At 41.9% G+C, this 21,239-nt stretch overlaps 1 protein-coding gene across 1 annotated transcript; it reads right to left on the reverse strand.

Annotated features, from left to right (window-relative positions):
- Positions 1–10,693: 10,693 nt before the first annotated feature.
- LOC142366237 (tripartite motif-containing protein 16-like) lies at positions 10,694–12,545 on the reverse strand. Its single transcript, XM_075448067.1, has one exon. The coding sequence runs from the start codon at positions 12,543–12,545 to the stop codon at positions 10,791–10,793; it is 1,755 nt and encodes a 584-aa protein (XP_075304182.1). The 3' UTR covers positions 10,694–10,790.
- Between the last annotated feature and the right edge of the window lie 8,694 nt (positions 12,546–21,239).

Below are 21,239 nucleotides of genomic sequence, written 5' to 3' on the forward strand. Positions count from 1 at the left end.
TTCACCGTTTAGCAGCAGCGACTGAGTGAGTTTCACTTCCTCAAAGCTGAAACTGCTCTGAGCTCTGAGCTATAAATGACGTGTCGGTGCAGAGAACAGAGCCGGTCGGTTCACTTCCTGTTGGTTACGCCCATAATGAGCTGCAGATCTGAAGGGGAGGGAACAAGGAAACATGTGGGCAGAGCAGAGCCGCTGTGGGTGAGAGCAGGAGGAACAGGGAGGTTATCAGAGTTCAGTCCATTCAATTCTATCTGGGACTACTAATCAGTCCAAGACCAAAGATTAGTTTGAGCTCTTTTGAATATCTGCTTCTCAGTTTTCCCCAAAGTGGAAACCACAGAAACCTCTTGTGTTTGTTGTTGTGTATCGTCCGCCTGGCCCTTATTCTGAGTTCCTGTCTGAGTTCTCAGAGTTTTTATCCCAGTTGGTGCTGAGTACAGATAAAGTCATTGTAGTGGGTGACTCTGATATTCATGTAGACGTTGGAAATGACAGCCTGAATATGAACTTTAATTCTATATGAGACTCTGTTGGATTTCCTCAGAGTGTTCACAGACCGACTCACTGCCTTAATCACACCCTTGATCTTGTGCTGACTTATGGCGGTGAGAGTGAACAGTTAACAGTGTTCCCTCATAACTCTCTCTTATCTGAACATTTCTTGATGACCTTTGAGTTTACAATACTTAACTAAACAGCTTCTGAGAAGGAATGTACATATTCTGACGTTATCTCACAATTTAATATTGTTGATTTTAAAATCCTGGAGGAAACAGTTCGGCATCTGAAATCAACAACTTGCACTCTGGACATAATACCATCCGACTTTTAAAAACTGTTTTTACCTCAGTAGAAAGTGATCTCCTACGAATAGTTAACAGCTCACTGGCATCAGGCATTTTTCCCAAGTCACTAAAGACAGCTGCCATTAAGCCACTCCTAAAGAAGAGAACTCTAGACGCCTCTATGATGAACAACTACAGACCTGTCTCTAATCTCTCTTTTATATCCAAGATTATTGAGAAAGTTGTATTTAACCAGCTCAACGACCTTCTGAATGAAAGTGGAAGTCTTGATAACTTTCAATCAGGCTTCAGACGTCATCACAGCACTGAAACAGCTCTGGTCAAAGTGTTAAACCACATCAGGTTGAACACTGATTCTGGTAATGTTTCAGTCCTGGTCCTGTTGGACCTCAGCGCTGCGTTTGATACTGTAGATCACAGAATCCTGTTGCACAGGCTGGAAAACTGGGTTGGACTTTCTGGAGCGGTCCTTAACTGGTTCAGGTCCTACTTAGAAGGCCGGAGTTATTTTGTTACAGTTGGCAGCTATGAATCTGAGCGAGTGGCCATGACTTGTGGAGTCCCCCAGGGGTCAATTCTTGGACCTCTTCTGTTTAACTTGTATATGCTCCCTTTGGGTCAGATGTGGCAGAACTTTAACATCAGTTATCACAGTTATGCAGACGATCTGTAGCGATTTTACACGTGAAAATGGATTAATATGCTGGATATTAATAAAAGAAAGGGGCACCACCTGCCATATCCATAACCTTAATTCCGTTACAGTCCTGGGAGGAGAAACTGTTAAAAGTTATGAGGGAAAAGTCTCACTGAAGTCGAATTCTGTCTGAAGGGATATCCGACACTTAAGAATTTCTGTGACGCTCTGATCATTTACAAAACTTTTATTTAAACAGTCTTTCACAATTATATGCCAACAGTTGATAAAGAGGACAGAATAGAGATAATTTGCAGTCTTTATAATAAAATACGGGTTAAGAGAGAGACGTAGCTAGGTTGGAATGGGATGAATGGGGAAAGTTTATTAAGTCTGGCCTCTCGCTACCCTGAGTTCGGTATCGGCTAATTAACTTTGACAGCATATTAAAGGGGCCAACACAGCACCAGGGCTCCGAACCGGTTCAAGGAACGGAAACGAAAACAAAATGGTCTTCAACTGTTCCGGAACACAAACGTTATTCTGAAATCCACAAAACCGGTTAATAACGGGTTTTTTCGTTCTCTGTATATTTTATAAAATTTCACAAAAGCGTAGCCTTTGTCAGGGGAAAACAAAGACTGCTTCCGGTTGTGCGTTCACTTCGCTGCCCGCTAGGCTCAATGCAGGCAGCTGTGAAGACTGGCCAACCCCGGGAAAGCTCGTGCCGTGACGTCACCTCGTTCCAGCGTTAGCCTCACGAGCCTGTTTTTGACACTGATAAGTAAAATCTTACCCGTCGTAGTTTTTTTGTGATCAAAAGTTGTTTTAGTTGTTTTATGCAGTAGGATGTTATGACCAAACAGCAGATGAATCGTTACTTTAATGAATCCGAAAGTATGAAATGTTAACGTTGTCAGGTTTACTGACCAAAAGGATTTAAGTGTCAGTAGGAGGACGCTGTCGGGACGAATGAAACGCTTGTTTCAATCGTCACCCACGCCTTAATGCTGGGTCAAAGTAAAACAGGAGGATCCACTATGAATCTGAAACAGGGCTCAAGTAAGTAGCCTCAAGTAATAATAACAGAATAAGTGAATTAGAGGAAATATAGTCTTCAGAATGGCAGAAAAAAAGCTCAACAGAAATTTGGATCTCGCGCATTGGCGCACGTGTTTCATTCGTCCCGGCTCTCCCCCACTTATCCAGACATGTTTTTGATAAGAAATGATTTATCATAGAACAGGCCTATAGGCTACAGTAAGCTTTGTGGGATGGATAGCCCATCTGAATGTTTTTGGATGCTGCCGGTGATTTATTATTTTTGGGCATAGAGCTACGGTGTAAATCAAGGGCAAATACTAATGAGTGCGTCTATTCTAAGGTAAAGTCCACGCACGTAGGGACTTCCGGTAAGATGGCGGACGGGTTGGCAGCATAGTTTTTTAGCTCGCCCAAGTCGGTAGAATTAAACCACTCAACGCAAGTAAACTCGACATATAACTACTTTAAACTTTGAGATGAGTGGCAGACGAGGCCGTAGGAACAACGAAACCCCACTGAAAACGCCAGAACAAATCACAAGAGAAGTCACCGACGAAAGTGAACCTGACAGAGAAAATGGACCACGCCGACACACTGAAAGCTGGACTCGCTGCTATCCGCGGTGATATACGGGACTTCAAGCAAGAACTCCACAACGAGCTGACAACAATCAAAGAGGAGCTCAAAGGTGAAATGAAACAAGAAATCGCTTCCTTGAGACAAGACATTGAGCTGAAGCTTACAGAAAGTCACAAAGAGCTTCAGGAGCAGAAGACGGACCTGACGCGGGCGGCGCTCCGAGAACAGTGGTGGTAAATTTCCTAAAGTTTGAAACGAAGGAGATGGTCCTACAGAAAGTCTGGCAGAAGAAGGGGATACAGGTGGGCAACAGGAAAATCCAATTTGACCACGACTACCCCACGGAAATCGTAAAAAAGCCAAAACATAAATATTGAAAGAAAATGGGATCCGTTTCCAGACTGACAGTTGAAGAGCTATGACAACGCGGGGGAAGCGGCGCGGGACATGAGAGCAAGGGGATCAACTGTGGACGCCGACGCGCCAGATGAGGACGCGGGACGAGCGGCGGGGAAGACTCGAAGTGACCCGGGATGGCAGCGAGCGAGATCCGGTAGATCAAGCCAGGAGACGGCGGCACAACGCGCGAGGGAGAGGTTGCAAGAATACCAGAGGAGGCCTGATAAGTAACATCATGTTTGTGGGCAGGGGTGGAGCAGTGATTTTAAATGTGGGGGTGTTCCGGGGGGGGGGCACATGAGCACCACATCAAGTCGATAGACTGTATATAAAAAGGTCAAGCCTCACAATAGAGATACAGTATCATAATTTACACATTTTTAATCACAAAATGTAACATTTAATCACTATCACGGAGTTATCACCGTGGATTTACTGTAGGCTGCAAATTTCCTGAAAAAAACTGCACTTCATGGCTTGATTGAAAACTCTCGAAAATATATAATTGCCCTCTTAAGAGTATGATTCTGATCATTATTTCCACCCCCCATTAAGTTCTGATGTGTGGCTTGGGGGGGGGGGGGGTCTCACTAATACAAAATTATTATGACTTGATCAGGTGCAGTGACAATGCATCCTTGTTCATATTTTACCAAAAATCATTCCCTTCCAAACATCAAAACCAATCAGATAAACTCAAAAGTGCACTGTCGTAACATTGAAACAAACTATTCACTTCTCAATAGCTGAACACTATTCTAGCATACTTTGTTAGATATACAGTATATAAATATCACTGCAAATATTGAATATCATTTTTTTGGATGAATGTTATTTTAAATCATTCAACAAAACTAGGATTTAAATTATTCTTTTTGTTTGACAGTCCACAGGTCTGGCCAGTCACTACTGATGTATACAGAAAAAAAAATAAAATGATGCATGCATCACACATCTCACACCCACTCACACTATTGTGATCACAATATTCACCAGCAGGACATACGCGTCCCCCTCTTTACATTAACAATCTGGGCAAAGTGAGGCTCCACTTCTATAAACTGGAGATGCATTTAGCTGCCTTTGAACACTCTGACCTGGTGGTGGTAGCCTGGCTCCTTGTGTCTGCCCACACTGACCTGCTTCAGGTTGGGAGCTGCCAGGGCTGCTGGTTTCATGGCTGGGGCCTGTCTGGGTCTGATCTGGGTCTGACTTGTGCTTCTTTACAAAGAAGTCTTTTCATTGTTATCTGTCCCTACACAAAATAAGACAGCCGGGTTAAACCTCAATATTGTGTTAATCTTAAACTCTTTGTCTCCATTCTTGTGCTTTAACTTACTTTAAAACCAACTCCAAACCGAGCTGCTATAAAATTAAACCAGATCATGTAGGTCAGTCAGTTTAAGTACCCCGGCTAAAGTTATACTTTTATACCTTTATAATAACAAACAAGCTTCATGGACATTGTAACAAATGCCCAAATATCATATCAGTTTCATCTAACGTTACAGTTATGAAATCCTTATGAACTGTGTTGATTACACACTTACTGAAAACCAACAATGATATGGTTTTTTAAAGTGCTACATAGCTTCATGCTAACGTGACATTAGCCTTTCCTAACTTTAGCCTACTCGTTTAGCCTAACAATTGGCAACAAAATCTCTTCTCTAAATGTGCAGTGTCTTTAAAAAACAATGACTCATTTGGAAATCACATTAAAACTTAACTGAAAATGATGTATTCCACGAAAGTAGGTTCACTCTGACAGTACTACAGGACTCTCTATGCCTGCCACTCATTTCAAAGACGCCGCGTTTCTCACTCATCTTTCAACGAGACTTGCCTGTCAATCAACTGGAGTGACACCTGAGGTGTCCAATCAGGTTCCAGAGGTGGCCGTTCGTGTCGCGGACAACAGTCTGTGATTGGGTGAATGTCCGTTCAGTTTGACCAATGCCTTTTCGTGCAGCGTAATGGAGCTGAGGTGCGCTCCTTTTTGTATGTTGGTGCACTACGAGGGTGGGCAAACGGGTTTACCTTTTGAAAATGTGGGGGGGATGAAATCATCTTGCTGTAAAAGTGGGGGTGTCGAAACACCCCCATCCCCCACGGGTGCGACGCCCCTGTTTGTGGGGGAAAAAGCAACGGGGCTTCAGATAATATTGTTCTGGGTTAATAACACAGTAAAAACAAGGCATAGTCCTTTGATTGAGACTAAATAATATGAAAAGGCTTCAATAATATAGATTTATGAACAGTAATAGACTACCGACTGGACAGAGACAATGTTGGACTTATCTAGACTGTTTAGGTTTAGAGATGGGCCCTCAAGGAGAGGATTTCCCATCCACCCTCCAACAGGGACTTGGGGAGGAGAAGAACCCCCCTGTGGAAGTTCTAATGTTCTTAATTTTGTTCATGTTCATATTTTTTTGAGCTGCTTGGGAAAAAACATATATGCATCAAAGTGAAGCAATATGGTATGTAACGATCTGAAAATACTGTCCATAAATGTAAATGGTCTAAACACACCTAAAAAGAGAGGAATAGTTATAACTAAACTGAAAAAAGAAAAACAACATGTCATATTTTTACAAGAAACTCATCTCTCACAGACGGAGCATGAAAAATTAAAAAAATTTGGATTCAGGAATTCGTACTATAGTACGTACAAACAAGGACGTAGGAGGGGGGTTATGATATTAATCCCAAACTCAACTATATTTATCTGTGAAAAGGAAATCAAAGATAAAGAGGGTAGATACGTACTGGTGAAGGGAAAACTAGAAAATGAACCTGTTACGTTGATAAATGTTTACGCACCGCCAGAAAGCAGTAAACAATTTTTTAAATCTCTGTTTAATCTTGTTGCAACGGAAAAGGAAGCTACTTTAATCTGTGGGGGGGATTTTAATATAATCTTGAACCATAGTTTAGACACGACAAGTTTAAAGGGGAATACAAAACAGATATCAAAATTTGTTACGGTGTCATTAGAGGAAATGGGAATGATAGACATATGGAGGAACCTCAATCCTTTTGAAAAGGATTTTACGCATTATTCGGCAACACACAATGTACACTCAAGAATAGATTATTATTTCATAAATAAGGAAGATGGATATAGAGTGACTGAGTGTAGGATTGGAGGTGCAGATATATCAGATCATAATGGGCTATTCCTAAAAATAAATCTTAAAGCTGCGGTCGGCAATTTTTTTTTAGTCATATCAGCTTGAACTGTCATGGGATTCTGGAAGTAGAATATTAAATAGGCTGTTTAGGAAAAATAGAAATCTGTAGCTCCCTCTGAAGCCTGTAATCATGCTTGCAAAAACCGAGCGCTCCCGGCTGTTTTTAACCAATCAAGTTAGGGTGGAGGAATCCTAGCTGTCAATCACAGCTTGTGCACACGCTGCTGAGCGTGAGTCTGCATAACTACATAAGTTGAAATGGGAGGAAGAACTTAATTTAGAAATTTCAGATGAGGAATGGCATGAAATGTGGAAGGTTCATCACTCAACTACTTACTCACGAATCTGGAGAGAGTTCGCATGGAAGAACCTAATCCGCTTTTTTATTACACCGAAAATGAAAAGTAGGCAACTGAATAGTCGTCAGAAGTGTTGGCGGGGATGTGGATCTTTTGATGTGAACCAGTCTCATGTTTTCTGGAATTATTGTCAAAAAATAACTGTGTTTTGGGAAATGGTATGTACGGAGCTAAAGAAAATATAAGGATATGGAGTGTCAAAGACCTGTTCGGTGCTTCATCTATGTAAATTTTCAGAAGAGACTGTTGCCACTGGTGACAGCTACTTGATCAAAATATTGTTGGTGGCAGGCAAAAAAGCCATCACTAGAAACTGGGGAAAAGAAACACCACCAACAAAAGATCAGTGGCACTCAATTATGGAAGAAATCTTTCTAATGGAAAAACTGACACACATATTGAGGCTTCAGGAAGCTCAACTGGACAAGAAATGGGAGAAATGGACACTATACAAGGCTCAAGATGATATTGGACAGTAATTGATGAATAGACTAATCCGCAAGATGGTAATAATTTGATGTATTCCAAGGCAGCTTTTTGTTTAAGTTGATTGTGTTTGTATTTGCTTCTGTTGATTTGTCAATAAAAATTTAAGTGATAAAAAAAAGAAATAATTTTTCATTAGTCAAAATATTGGATCCATGCTCCTGAGACCATGTGGATCACCTTTGCTGTATGTGTTCGGTTATGTGTGGATTTAACTATTCAACACTACAGACCACTAGGGGGCAATATGGTTCCATAGGCGGGTTAGTCACTTTTCCAACAAGATCATTTCTTCGCCACGCTTTCAGTCACAATCGTGAAAATCGCCTTTAAATGCATCTCGTGACTTCGCTGAGAACCTGAAAGAACTTGTACAAAGATATCAAACACATTTAAAACAGTTTTAAGATTCGGCTGAAAGAGAATCTGAGTAAAGTCATTTCAGTCCTATTTAGGCATCTGGTTCTCTTATCTGGGAGGAATGAGGGTAAAATGTCAGCTTTGATTTGTTGGTCCAGATAAGGTAGGGGATGGGTTAGTCTCCCATTTCTCCAAAAAGGGTTCTTTGTTTGTTCATCTTGAATTGTTAATGCATCCCTCAAGTTTATGGCAAATGTCTGTTGCTAAATCCACTCCCAAAAGCTTTCATAGGCCGAAGCTGGTTGTAAATTAGGCGATTTCAGTCCCTTTCCTTTGTGTAGACTTCCACATCTGGTCCTTACCCAGAAAAACATCCAACACATGAATGCTTGTATCTTCCAAAGGTTTAAGGTATATTCATTATATATTATTATATATTCATCATCATTCATTATATCAACCGTTCTGTTATTAGCTATATTTTTAAATGCTTCCTCTTAGAGGAAAGTTTATCCATGTTTGTTAGCTTTTGTTAGTTTACTCAAATGACCTGTTATAGTTATACCAATCCTACTGTTAGCTAAAATTACTTGATTTATGTTTTTATTTACCTGTATTTCTGTATGTCTTTATGTAAAGCACATTGAGTTGCCTGTGGTATGAAATGCGCTGTATAAATAAAGATTGATTGATTGATTGGGCTGCATGGTGGTGTGGTGGTTAGCACCGTCGCCTCACAGCAAGAAGGTTCCAGGTTCAATACCCAGCTGGGGCCTTTCTGTGTGGAGTTTGCATGTTCTCCCCGTGTATGCGTGGGTTCTCTCCGGGTACTCCGGCTTCCTCCCACTGTCCAAAAAATCATGCATGTTAGGTTGATTGCCATCTCTAAATTGTCCTTAGGAGTGAGTGTGAGCGTGCATGGTTGTTTGTCTCGTTTGTCTCTATGTGGCCCTGCGATGGACTGGCGGCCTGTCCAGGGTGTACCCCGCCTCTCGCCCATTGACTGCTGGGATAGGCTCCAGCCCGCCCGCGACCCGATCGACGGATTCAGCGGTATAGATAATGGATGGATGGATGGATGATTGATTGATTGATTGATTAATTCCACACTGGAGCTTGCTGCATCACCTTTGCTGTATGGGTTCGGTTATGTGTGCACCTTAACAGCAGGCGTTTGCTTAGACTTAAGCTCAGATATTGACTTTTTTTCTGAAAGAAAAAAGAAAAAAGAAAAACAAGAGTGTGTGGATTTCATATTGAGCGTAGATGTAAAATCTGAATAACGGATCTGTGCCGGATCCAAACCACACGTCTTACATGTCATAGCTTTCTCCATCCCAGAAGCCTTTAACACAGTTAAAGCAGCAGCTGTGTCCACAGGGAATAGTCCCCGGATCCTTCAGCTTACATTTACATTTGCATTCATGCAATCAGCAGACGTTTTTATCCAAAGCTACTTACAAGGAAACAGGAAGTGATGGTAAAAGTTTTTCCTGGGCTTTTCAAAATGGCTGCCATACTGACCAGCATGTTTTATGGGCACAACAGCAGTAAGTTAGTGGATAAACCCCAACAAATCACACATCACTGGAAAGCCCAGGATGGCCTCTCTGCAGCACAACTGTTTTTATTCGTGTACACTGTTTTGTTTTTTTAATAAAGCTGTGAAACTCTGGAACTCTTGGCTCTTAAAGTGTGAATCCTCCTTTAGTTGAAACTTAGAAACCTTTAAATTCTCTGGCTGAAGGTGGGTCAGTATTAGGTTTCACCAGGCGTTGTATAAACTTCTGAAGCTCAGAGACCGGACTTAATCCAAACTGCACATTTTAATGTTTGAGTTCTTAACTTGTAAAATCTGCCAGTCAGCGGCTGAGCAGCAGCAAAGAAACTTCTCAGTAAAACAACATAAATCTGCATCAAACAGCAGTGATGGCGTCCGGATGCTTAAAATGAGACGGAGCGAGTTGCTTCTTTCAGACTGAGAGACCACACCTCAGATATCAGACACAAGAAGTTTTAATCACATCTGAGTTCAAACTTTACAATCAATGAGCCTCATTGTGAAGCCAGAGAGAAAAACAGTGAAGGCATCATTCAGAAGTAACTTCATATCTGAAGCAACACAACACATTCAATCATCTAAAGTCCAGAATGAGACAAAAATCTGCTTTTTTTAAGCACAACTCAGCAAAACATTTCCAAGATAAGAAGGTAAAATCCCTTTTTCCTGTATTTACATCATGTTATAGATTTTCTTCACTGTGTGACGACACAAACACAATCACTGCTGAGAAAGGCAACCAGAGACAAAAAAACTGCTTTTTTTCTGTGATTAAACAGTTTTGGTAAAGACGGTTGAAAGAAACTGAACCATCAACAGAACTACAAATCAAAAGATAAACTACTGCTGAATCACAGTTTGAATGACGGCCGATCTCTCTGCGTTTTACAGATAAAACAATAATGAGCTCAAGGCAAAAGCTATGAAAGAAGTGCTCACTGCAGCTGGAGTTGCCTTTCTGTTTGATTTTATTTATTATTTATTTATTTATTAATAAGTTTTTATTTATTATCACCTTCGGGAGATGAATCTAAATCACGTCGGCACCTTGAATCCAGACATTTGTTGTCAGCTGAGCGTCTGGACTCAACAGAAAGTCTTCCAACATGAAACTGAGCTGAAAGTCTTGGCTGTAAAAATCAGAACATAAAGAAATATCAGGGCCGTCGGTTTTAGTCAAAGAATATCGAGATATCCAACAAAAGAAAGTCGTCAACAGAACAACATCAACAAATCACTGATTCCCTGAAAATCTCTGAACAGCTTAGAAATGACACCACGATGGGACTAAATGAGTCACAGAATGAGTCAAAATGAAAACTCACAGATTAAAACTCACTGCACCTTCAGCTGCTTCCTTTTTCAGCTGAGAAATGTGCAACTTCTTCCTGGAACAATCCAAGGAAACCTAACTCCAGCCCAGAGCGGCTGAGTGAATGTGGTCTGGACTCTGTGGAGGAGAGTCATGGTTCCAGAGACGCTGTAGAAGGACAGAATACCTGCTCTGTGATCCAGGTACACTCCCACTCTGGAGGCCCGAGGACCTGAGATGGAGGTTTCCTTGTTGTTGTGCCTAAATGAATAACTGTTTTGGTCACATCTTAACGCCCAAGATTTGTCATTATAACCAAATCCACTTTCATTCCCTCCTCCTGCTCTGCTGATGTTCTTGTATGCGACTGCTACATCAACTCCTCCTCCCATCTCCACCTCCCAGTAACAACGTCCAGTCAGACTCTCTCTGCTCAGGACCTGAGGCCAGTAACTGAATCTGTCTGGATGATCAGAATAAGGCTGAGGCTGTTTCATTACTGTCACTTTTCTGTTCCCCTCTGACAGTAACAGATATCTGTTTGCTGTGTTTGGATCCAGTGTGATTTCACATGAATATCTTAAGAATCCAGCTCTGCTCTCTGGTCCTGGTTCTGGTTCTGGTTCTGGTTCTGGTCCTGGTTCTGGTCCTGGTCCTGGTTCTGGTTCAGGTTCTGGTTCTGGTTCTGGTTCTGGCTGTGACAGTAAAACATCCCCTTCAGCGACTCTCAGTGAGATGTTGGCCCATTCCTCTCTCAGGATGTCCTGTAGTTTATCTCTGAGCTCTGACACAGCTGCTGTCACATCCTCAAAGTGCCTCAGAGGACGGATCTGGATGCTGGATGAGTGTGTAGCCCCCCTGAGTGCTGCCACTGAGGGGCAGCTGTGCAGAAACTGGCTGTGATCCTCTGTGTGTGAGAGCTGCTGCAGCTCAGCATCTTTCCTCTTCAGCTCAGTGATCTCCTGCTCCAGCTTCTCCTGAAGCTCTTTGACTCGCCTCCCTTCGGCTTCCTGCTGGGATCTGATCTGCTGCTTCACATCAGAGCTTCTTTTCTGGAGGAGACGGATCAGCTGGCTGAAGATCTTCTGGCTGTGCTCCTCTGTTTTATCAGCAGAGCGATGGATGGCCTCCAGCTCCTGCTGAAGCAGCTTCACATCTTTCTCTGCGTCCTGGATTCTCTGCTGGATCTGCTGCCGACTCCCCTCCAGCTCTCTCTGCCTCTCAGTCCTTTCTGCTGCAGCTGACACTGTGTCGTGGCCTTTATGTTCCTCCACAGAGCAGAGATAACAGATGCACTTCTGATCCGTACGGCAGAAAATCTTCATCACCTCATCGTGATCAGAGCAGATGTTCTCCTGGAGCTTCTTGGAGGGCTCCACCAGCTTGTGTTTCCTGAGTGGAGCTGAATCATAATGAGGCTGAAGGTGTTCCTCACAGTAAGAGGCCGGGCAGGATAAACAGGACTTGGTGGCTTTCAGCTTCCTCCCAGAGCAGACATCACAGGCCACATCTTCAGCTCCAGCATAGCAGTGATCAGCAGGAGCAGCTTGGAGTCCAGTCTTCTTCAGCTGCTCCACTAAAGCAGCTAACATGGTGTTTTTCCCCAGGACAGGCCTCGCTGTGAATGTCTGCCTGCACTGAGGGCAGCTGTGGACTCCCTTCTGATCCTCTCCATCCCAGTGGGCTTTAACACAGTGAAAGCAGTAGCTGTGTCCACAGGGAATAGTCACCGGATCCTTCAGCAGATCCAAACAGATCGAACACTGGAGAATTTCTCCTTCCAGCTGAACTCCTTTCTGCGCCATTTCACCGTTTAGCAGCAGCGACTGAGTGAGTTTCACTTCCTCAAAGCTGAAACTGCTCTGAGCTCTGAGCTATAAATGACGTGTCGGTGCAGAGAACAGAGCCGGTCGGTTCACTTCCTGTTGGTTACGCCCATCATGAGCTGCAGATCTGAAGGGGAGGGAACAAGGAAACATGTGGGCCGAGCAGAGCCGCTGTGGGTGAGAGCAGGAGGAACAGGGAGGTTATCAGAGTTCAGTCCATTCAATTCTATCTGGGACTACTAATCAGTCCAAGACCAAAGATTAGTTTGAGCTCTTTTGAATATCTGCTTCTCAGTTTTCCCCAAAGTGGAAACCACAGAAACCTCTTGTGTTTGTTGTTGTGTATCGTCCGCCTGGCCCTTATTCTGAGTTCCTGTCTGAGTTCTCAGAGTTTTTATCCCAGTTTGTGCTGAGTACAGATAAAGTCATTGTAGTGGGTGACTCTAATATTCATGTAGATGTTGGAAATGACAGCCTGAATATGAACTTTAATTCTATATGAGACTCTGTTGGATTTCCTCAGAGTGTTCACAGACCGACTCACTGCCTTAATCACACCCTTGATCTTGTGCTGACTTATGGCGGTGAGAGTGAACAGTTAACAGTGTTCCCTCATAACTCTTATCTGAACATTTCTTGATGACCTTTGAGTTTACAATACTTGACTAAACAGCTTCTGAGAAGGAATGTACATATTCTGACGTTATCTCACAAGTTAATATTGTTGATTTTAAAATCCTAGAGGAAACAGTTCGGCATCTGAAATCAACAACTTGCACTCTGGACATAATACCATCCGACTTTTTAAAAACTGTTTTTACCTCAGTAGAAAGTGATCTCCTACGAATAGTTAACAGCTCACTGGCATCAGGCATTTTTCCCAAGTCACTAAAGACAGCTGCCATTAAGCCACTCCTAAAGAAGAGAACTCTAGACGCCTCTATGATGAACAGCTACAGACCTGTCTCTAATCTCTCTTTTATATCCAAGATTATTGAGAAAGTTGTATTTAACCAGCTCAACGACTTTCTGAATGAAAGTGGAAGTCTTGATAACTTTCAATCAGGCTTCAGACGTCCTCACAGCACTGAAACAGCTCTGGTCAAAGTGTTAAACGACATCAGGTTGAACACTGATTCTGGTAATGTTTCAGTCCTGGTTCTGTTGGACCTCAGCGCTGCGTTTGATACTGTAGATCACAGAATCCTGTTGCACAGGCTGGAAAACTGGGTTGGACTTTCTGGAGCGGTCCTTAACTGGTTCAGGTCCTACGGAGTTATTTTGTTACAATTGGCAGCTATGAATCTGAGCGAGTGGCCATGACTCGTGGAGTCCCCCAGGGGTCAATTCTTGGACCTCTTCTGTTTAACTTGTATATGCTCCCTTTGGGTCAGATATTGCAGAACTTTAACATCAATTATCACAGTCATGCAGACGATACTGTAGCGATTTTACACGTGAAAATGGATTAATATGCTGGATATTAATAAAAGAAAGGGGCACCACCTGCCATATCCATAACCTTAATTTCGTTACAGTCCTGGGAGGAGAAACTGTTAAAAGTTATGAGGGAAAAGTCTCACTGAAGTCGAATTCTGTCTGAAGGGATATCCGACACTTAAGAATTTCTGTGACGCTCTGATCATTTACAAAACTTTTATCTAAACAGTCTTTCACAATTATATGCCAACAGTTGATAAAGAGGACAGAATAGAGATAATTTGCAGTCTTTATAATAAAATACGGGTTAAGAGAGAGACGTAGCTAGGTTGGAATGGGATGAATGGGGAAAGTTTATTAAGTCTGGCCTCTCGCTACCCTGAGTTCAGTATCGGCTAATTAACTTTGACAGCATATTAAAGGGGCCAGCACAGCACCAGGGCTCCGAACCGGTTCAAGGAACGGAAACGGAAACGGAAACAAAATGGTCTTCAACTGTTCCGGAACACAAACGTTATTCTGAAATCCACAAAACCGGTTAATAACGGGTTTTTTCGTTCTCTGTATATTTTATAAAATTTCACAAAAGCGTAGCCTTTGTCAGGGGAAAACAAAGACTGCTTCCGGTTGTGCGTTCACTTCGCTGCCCGCTAGGCTCAATGCAGGAAGCTGTGAAGACTGGCCAACCCCGGGAAAGCTCGTGCCGTGACGTCACCTCGTTCCAGCGTTAGCCCCACCAGCCTGTTTTTGACACTGATAAGTAAAATCTTACCCGTCGTAGTTTTTTTGTGATCAAAAGTTGTTTTAGTTGTTTTATGCAGTAGGATGTTATGACCAAACAGCAGATGAATCGTTACTTTAATAAATCCGAAAGTATGAAATGTTAACGTTGTCAGGTTTACTGACCAAAAGGATTTAAGTGTCAGTAGGAGGACGCTGTCGGGACGAATGAAACGCTTGTTTCAATCGTCACCCACGCCTTAATGCTGGGTCAAAGTAAAACAGGAGGATCCACTATAAATTCTGAAACAGGGCTCAAGTAAGTAGCCTCAAGTAATAATAACAGAATAAGTGAATTAGATGAAATATAGTCTTCAGAATGGCAGAAAAAAAGCTCAACAGAAATTTGGATCTCGCGCATTGGCGCACGTGTTTCATTCGTCCCGGCTCTCCCCCACTTATCCAGAAATGTTTTTGATAAGAAATGATTTATCATAGAACAGGCCTATAGGCTACAGTAAGCTTTGTGGGATGGATAGCCCATCTGAATGTTTTTGGATGCTGCCGGTGATTTATTATTTTTGGGCATAGAGCTACGGTGTAAATCAAGGGCGAATACTAATGAGTGCGTCTATTCTAAGGTAAAGACCACGCACGTAGACTTGATAGGCCCGCCAAACACTGCCGGAACGATAAGAACGAACGATGTTTTGCGTTCCGAACCGGTTCAGGAACGATATGTTGGTGGCGGAACGCGAGAACGAAAACGTTAAACATGCCTGAACCGTTCGGAACGGAACGATTGAAAAATAATTTCGTTTTCAGGCCCTGCACAGCACCATGTCTGAGAAGGAGAGACGAGACCTTACTTGGTGGCAGGGACCCGAAGCACGTGATGTTTGTTCTTCTGGATAACCGTTTGTTATCGGAGGCTGGCGGGTTTCCATGGCAACAGCGGGCTGAGCGCAGGGCCGTATTAAGCCAATGTGGTGCCCCTGGGCACTAAACCTCAAGTGCCCCTAGGCTACATTTTCAAATGTATTCATTCAAAATCAGTAACAATTAAAGCAGCATCCATCTATATACAGTATGTAGGATTATTCAAATATCTCCATTTAAAACCAATCAATTCAATTCACTATCAATCCAAACAGCATCCATGTATTAAAATGTACAGATTCAAAATGTGTATCAATTCAAAGAGCATCCACCTATGCAGCACTAACAACACTCCTATTATCCAGGGGGACGTCATTGCCACAGCCGTCCCAGAGCACTATAAGGGCGTATTCACACCTACCTCGTTTGGACCAAACGACCAAACGGACCAGATTTCCGTTGGTTCGGACCTTTTGGGATGGTCTGAATACAAACCACCGAACTCTGGTCCGGACCAAACAAGCGGACCGAGACCGAGCTGAAAGGTCGGACTCGGTCCGGATCAAACGAACCCTGGTGCGGATCTTTTGGAGGTGTGAAAGCAGACCGGACCTAATCCCAGACTTTTTGCTTTTTTGTACCTCGGGAGCATCCGTCGTTTGTCTGCTGCTAGGTAACAGAACAGAGCGTCGTTCTTCTGATTACTAGACCGGCTGTGGTAAAGCTAACGAAAGACCGAATCAGCGTTCTCCTCCGTAGCCGCCTTGTCCTTTGTCGTCGTTGTTGATAAATTACTTGTACAGCAGCATAGTAATTACACAGTTGTGAAAATAGCAAAACGTTGAAAAAACATATAGTTTTGATTATATTAAAAGCAATAACGGCACGGAAAGCGTCTATGAATACATTCACTTTTGAACTTAGCACTTTGTGTTGCGCGTGTCGATTCTGACCAAAAGCCGAACGACTTCAGGGCGCGTGGCTTTGTTGACATATTTTGGTCCGTTTACTGAAATGTACAGTCTGAAAGCAAACCGCACCAAAATGAAAAAAAAAGGTTCGGACCAAAGCAAGTGAACTATCGGACTTTCCTGGTGTGAATACCAGTGGCGGCTCCTCCATAGGGGCGATTTGTGCGACGAACTACCAAACACGGAGTTTTTTTTTTGTTTTTTTTTAATCTAGTTGCTAAGGCGGGACTGATCTACTGTAGGCAAACCGGTTGTATATTTCATTGTCCAATCAGATTAAGGTCGCGCCTGGTGTTGCCACGCCCATTTTGTGCGATTTCTGTCAGGGTCGAATTTGCACCAGGAAGCTCCCATTGACATGAATGGGACCTCAGTTTTTTTCAAAAATCCTGCTCCCAATGCATTCTCTATGAGAGTTTATGTGCTCGCACAAACGACGCACAACGTGCTTTCGTCATATGTCTGTTGCGCGGGACCATGAACTTTCTACTTGTTGTTGTAACATTGTGGTTTTCAATAAAGAAAAAGAAAAAAAAAAAAAAAACATTCTATGAAGAAGATGGCGAGTGTCGAGTGCAACAATACGGTAGTGTTTCTGAAAGAAGTAGCCTTTAGTCGTCGTACTAATGCGGAGAAGGAAGTTTGGAAGAATTTTGCGGGATTTTCGGGATCAGGCAAAGATGAAACCCAGGGCTCCACCAACCCTGCTATTTTTCCAGGTAGTATTTGATGTAGCTAAATAACTTACCCTTTTGTGCTCAATCATTGACTTGTAATGATTTTAATCTTTTATATAATGTTGACAATGATAGCAGAATGTATAATGACACATTCATTGTTAATGGTGCAGTATTATATTTAAAAAAGAGAGAAATCTCACATAAGGAAGCTGCACTTTAACCATGTTTGACAACTGGTTATGCTTTTCTAAGTCATATTTTCCAAAACTTCAATAAACACTTGACTTGGATTTATATGCTGTCATTTTAATTACATTCTTTAGAATGAAAATTGAATGAATCTTATCATTAAGAGCTAATGTGTTTACTTATTTCATACAATCCTGGAAAATAAATAAATAATGGTTAAGGTGTAATATTAACTGATTGGCAAATTATGCAAAAAATAACAAAAAATTATTTAAAATTATTACAATAAATAATGCTACCTAGACGAATATACCTCAGTCCTGTGGACTTTTATGATACTTATGGACATAACGGGGGGGAAATTGCAGAGTCTGCGTTGTGTTTATTTAAGGAAGACAAGGAGTTTCTGGACGATTGGACATTTTATTTCCTGTGTGGGAGCATAACAGGTTTGCATCAGTGCAATCGGTTCAGCTTCGCACCGCACACTCTGATGCAGCTTTCACAGACTGGAAATTGCACTACCTAAAAAAAATGTCAGGAGCCGCCACTGGTGAATACGCCCTAAGTTGTCTCCCCGGAATGCCAAACCACGCACACTTAAAAACTTAATCAGGGTGCTTGCTCTTTTTCCAAATCAAAATTCCAGACTTTTTCCAGACTTTTTTAAAACTGATACTCTTTTTCCCCAAGACCTTAACTTTATGTACTTGTAACTTGTGTGCCTACTGCCTACTTCAGATTGAACCAACTGTGTTTATTAGAAATGTTAATTTTTATAGGCTTTTTTTCAATGAACAAATGCATTATTCACAGTAAATTATGCTTTTACTGATGAAAACGTTTCAAAACATGAAAATCACAAGTACATGAATTTCACATCAAACAAGTGTCACAAAAACTATCTATAAAAATGAATGGATGGATGAATGTATGTAGAATTCAGTCTCTTTACTCACATCTCATCCCATTAGGCTGATACAGTACGTGAACAGTTAGTAAAATTATAGTTTTATAGCCTACCTTCCTATTTCTCATTTCACAATGCCTTTGAGCATTCTGTAACATTCTACCATACATTTATTTTCCATACTTTATTAAGACTTTCACACAAAATCCAAGACTTTTCAAGGTCTGGAAAACAGTGCTTCAAACTTCCATACTTATTAAGACTTTCAAGACTTGCGCAAGCACCCTGTTCATCACGGCCACAATGCGTTGCAACACCTCTCTCCAATACTTCGCCGCATCCTCTTTTTGTTGTCTGAGAACAACATCAACCGTACCCGCATTCCGTGACCTCCTGAGAAGTGCGAGCAGACACTCGCGGTGGCTTGCGCTCTTCTCATGGGCTGTGACTGTCCGGGTGTTTCCAGTCACTGTACCCCTCGGTGAAAGCATTTTGCTGCCCGGCCAGACATTTACACGCAAAACAATACACCATGCCGGTTGAAGGGGAATAGATTAGCCAATCTCTAGACACTGACTGTTTGTTCGGCAGCTGGCATTGGAAGAGATCATTTGTAAGAAACCTGGTTTTCTTACCGTCGTGCCGTGCTGATGCTGCATATTTAGCCGCCCGGTTGTGGTAGATGGTGGGACCGTTAGCAATAGCCAGCTGGTTGTCAGCAACTGTCGATGTTTTTATAAAGAAACGATCTAACACTGGAACATTTTTAATTGCCGCTAAACGCCTGGAGTCTTTTTATTTTTTTATTTTTCTCTTCGCACAACCACTCAATTGATGTCTATCCATTTATTTTTATTTTTACCGCGTTTTTTAAAAAACATGATGCATTTCACCATAGGTGGACTGGCTCAACTGACAGGGTGAGGGAGGGGGGTTAATGTTCACATTAGGCCACTATTGCTCAGAATTATGATATTTCGTTGCTGTTCTTATCACATTAGTTTTAATAATGAATTTTATATGAATATTTATGTCAAGTATCAAGTGTAATCATTTTAAGTGTACAAACATTCATGAAAAAAACTATTTTTAAAGTTTGTCGTGTGGTGCCCCCCCACTGGCTGTGAATGGTTGGTGCCCCTGGGCACTGTGCCGCAGGCCCATATAGTTAATCCGGCCTTGGATGAGCGGGACGAGCTGTTATTCTCTGACCTGGGCTTCGATCAGGAGGAGTCCCACAGGCTTTTCTCTTCCCTTCTCTGCGTGAAGGTGGTCTGAGCTTGGGCTGTCCAAGATTAACCAAACAACCGCGGGTGTCTGGACCTAAATAACAATAAGGGAAGTTCAAATTAAGAGGATGAATTGGAGTCAAGCGCGAAATTGGATTTTAAGTCAAAAAGGGAAAAAGGCTTGAAGTCAAAAACGAAAGGCAAAATTTAAGAGAGCTAAGACAAAAGTAAGAGAACGCGGAGTCCAAAAAATAAGTTAAGAGGAAGTTATGAGTTAAGAGTTAAGACTCAAGCTGAGAGTAAGTCAAGAGTTTAAGTTAAGAGAGCCAACTGAGTGTCGCGCCTGTTCTTTTAAGCATGGTATGACGCTCAGATTTCACCCAATCAACGCTTAGTGACCAGTGATGCCGGTAACGCGTTACTGTAGTAGGACTACTTTTTATTAGTAACGAGTAGTCTAACGCAACTACTGTTTCAAAACTAGTAGTCAGATTGAAGTTACTTATCTAAAACATCGTGCGTTAGTATTTCTGCATTTCGGGGGAACGTATACCCCGTAGCGGCCGTCCTTTATTCTCCTGTAACGGCCGCCGCCGGCCGGCATGTTATAGTGACCACACAAAAGCTAACATGTTATTTCTGAATGTTACTTACAAGCCCAATACATATATTTGACTTGTAAACATATATTCATGATTATAACCATACATTTGTATTGAAATAATTTGGGATAATTTCGTTTTCTTATGAGTTATATCAGTGTCTGCGACGGGAGCGGGTTCGCCTGAAGTCACTCGTTGTTTTACATCTACCTACCCAGTAAAAGTGATCTGTCCCACTAACATGTGAAACACCAGCGATATCATTTGTTACATTTTACTCACTTTCCCTAATCATTTGAAATAAATACACCAATCTAAACCACAGTTTTCATCAGCAGGCCCGGCCCTAACCAATTTGGCGCCCTAGGCAAGATTTTAGGTGGTGCCCCCTTGTATCGCATTACATTTCACTGCTAGTGTACATATGCTCACAAGACACTGAATAGCTTTGTTTTGAACATTCTTTTATTTAAATAAAGCAATTGCACATTCAAAATACTTCAAGTATTAGATTTCAATATTCCCAAAATAAAAAGTGTAAACAAATTACATTAACTTACGAATACAGTATAAATAAGACACTGTGCAAAATAAGATATGAACAAAACCAGTAGGCACAAAAAATAACAAGGATTTCATTTTTTTTTTTTAAACGATCTTACAAAGACCTCTAGTGGTGTTTTTGGTACTACTGCCTTAACTTGAATGACTACTAAATAATGACTAAACTACCACACAACCTTCTACAGGTTCACTCTCCTGTTTTTTCTTGCAGCAAAGTAATCCACAACATCATCATATGACAACTGATTTGAGACCACATGGTTTATGCTTATGATGGCAAGTCCAGTGAGACGTTCTTGCATCATAGTAGATCTCAGGTAAGCTTTAATCAGTTTGAGCTTAGAGAAGCTTCTTTCTCCTGCAGCCACTGTAACAGGAAGAGTGGCAGAGATTCTCAAAGCACCCCACATGTTGGGGTAAATTTCTGCCAGCTTCTTCTCATGCAGGAAGGTCAAAAGTTCCATGTTTGTCATATTCTTTGATGGCAAT

Source organism: Odontesthes bonariensis, chromosome 17, assembly GCF_027942865.1.
Source record: "Odontesthes bonariensis isolate fOdoBon6 chromosome 17, fOdoBon6.hap1, whole genome shotgun sequence".
Lineage (NCBI taxonomy): Eukaryota > Metazoa > Chordata > Actinopteri > Atheriniformes > Atherinopsidae > Odontesthes > Odontesthes bonariensis.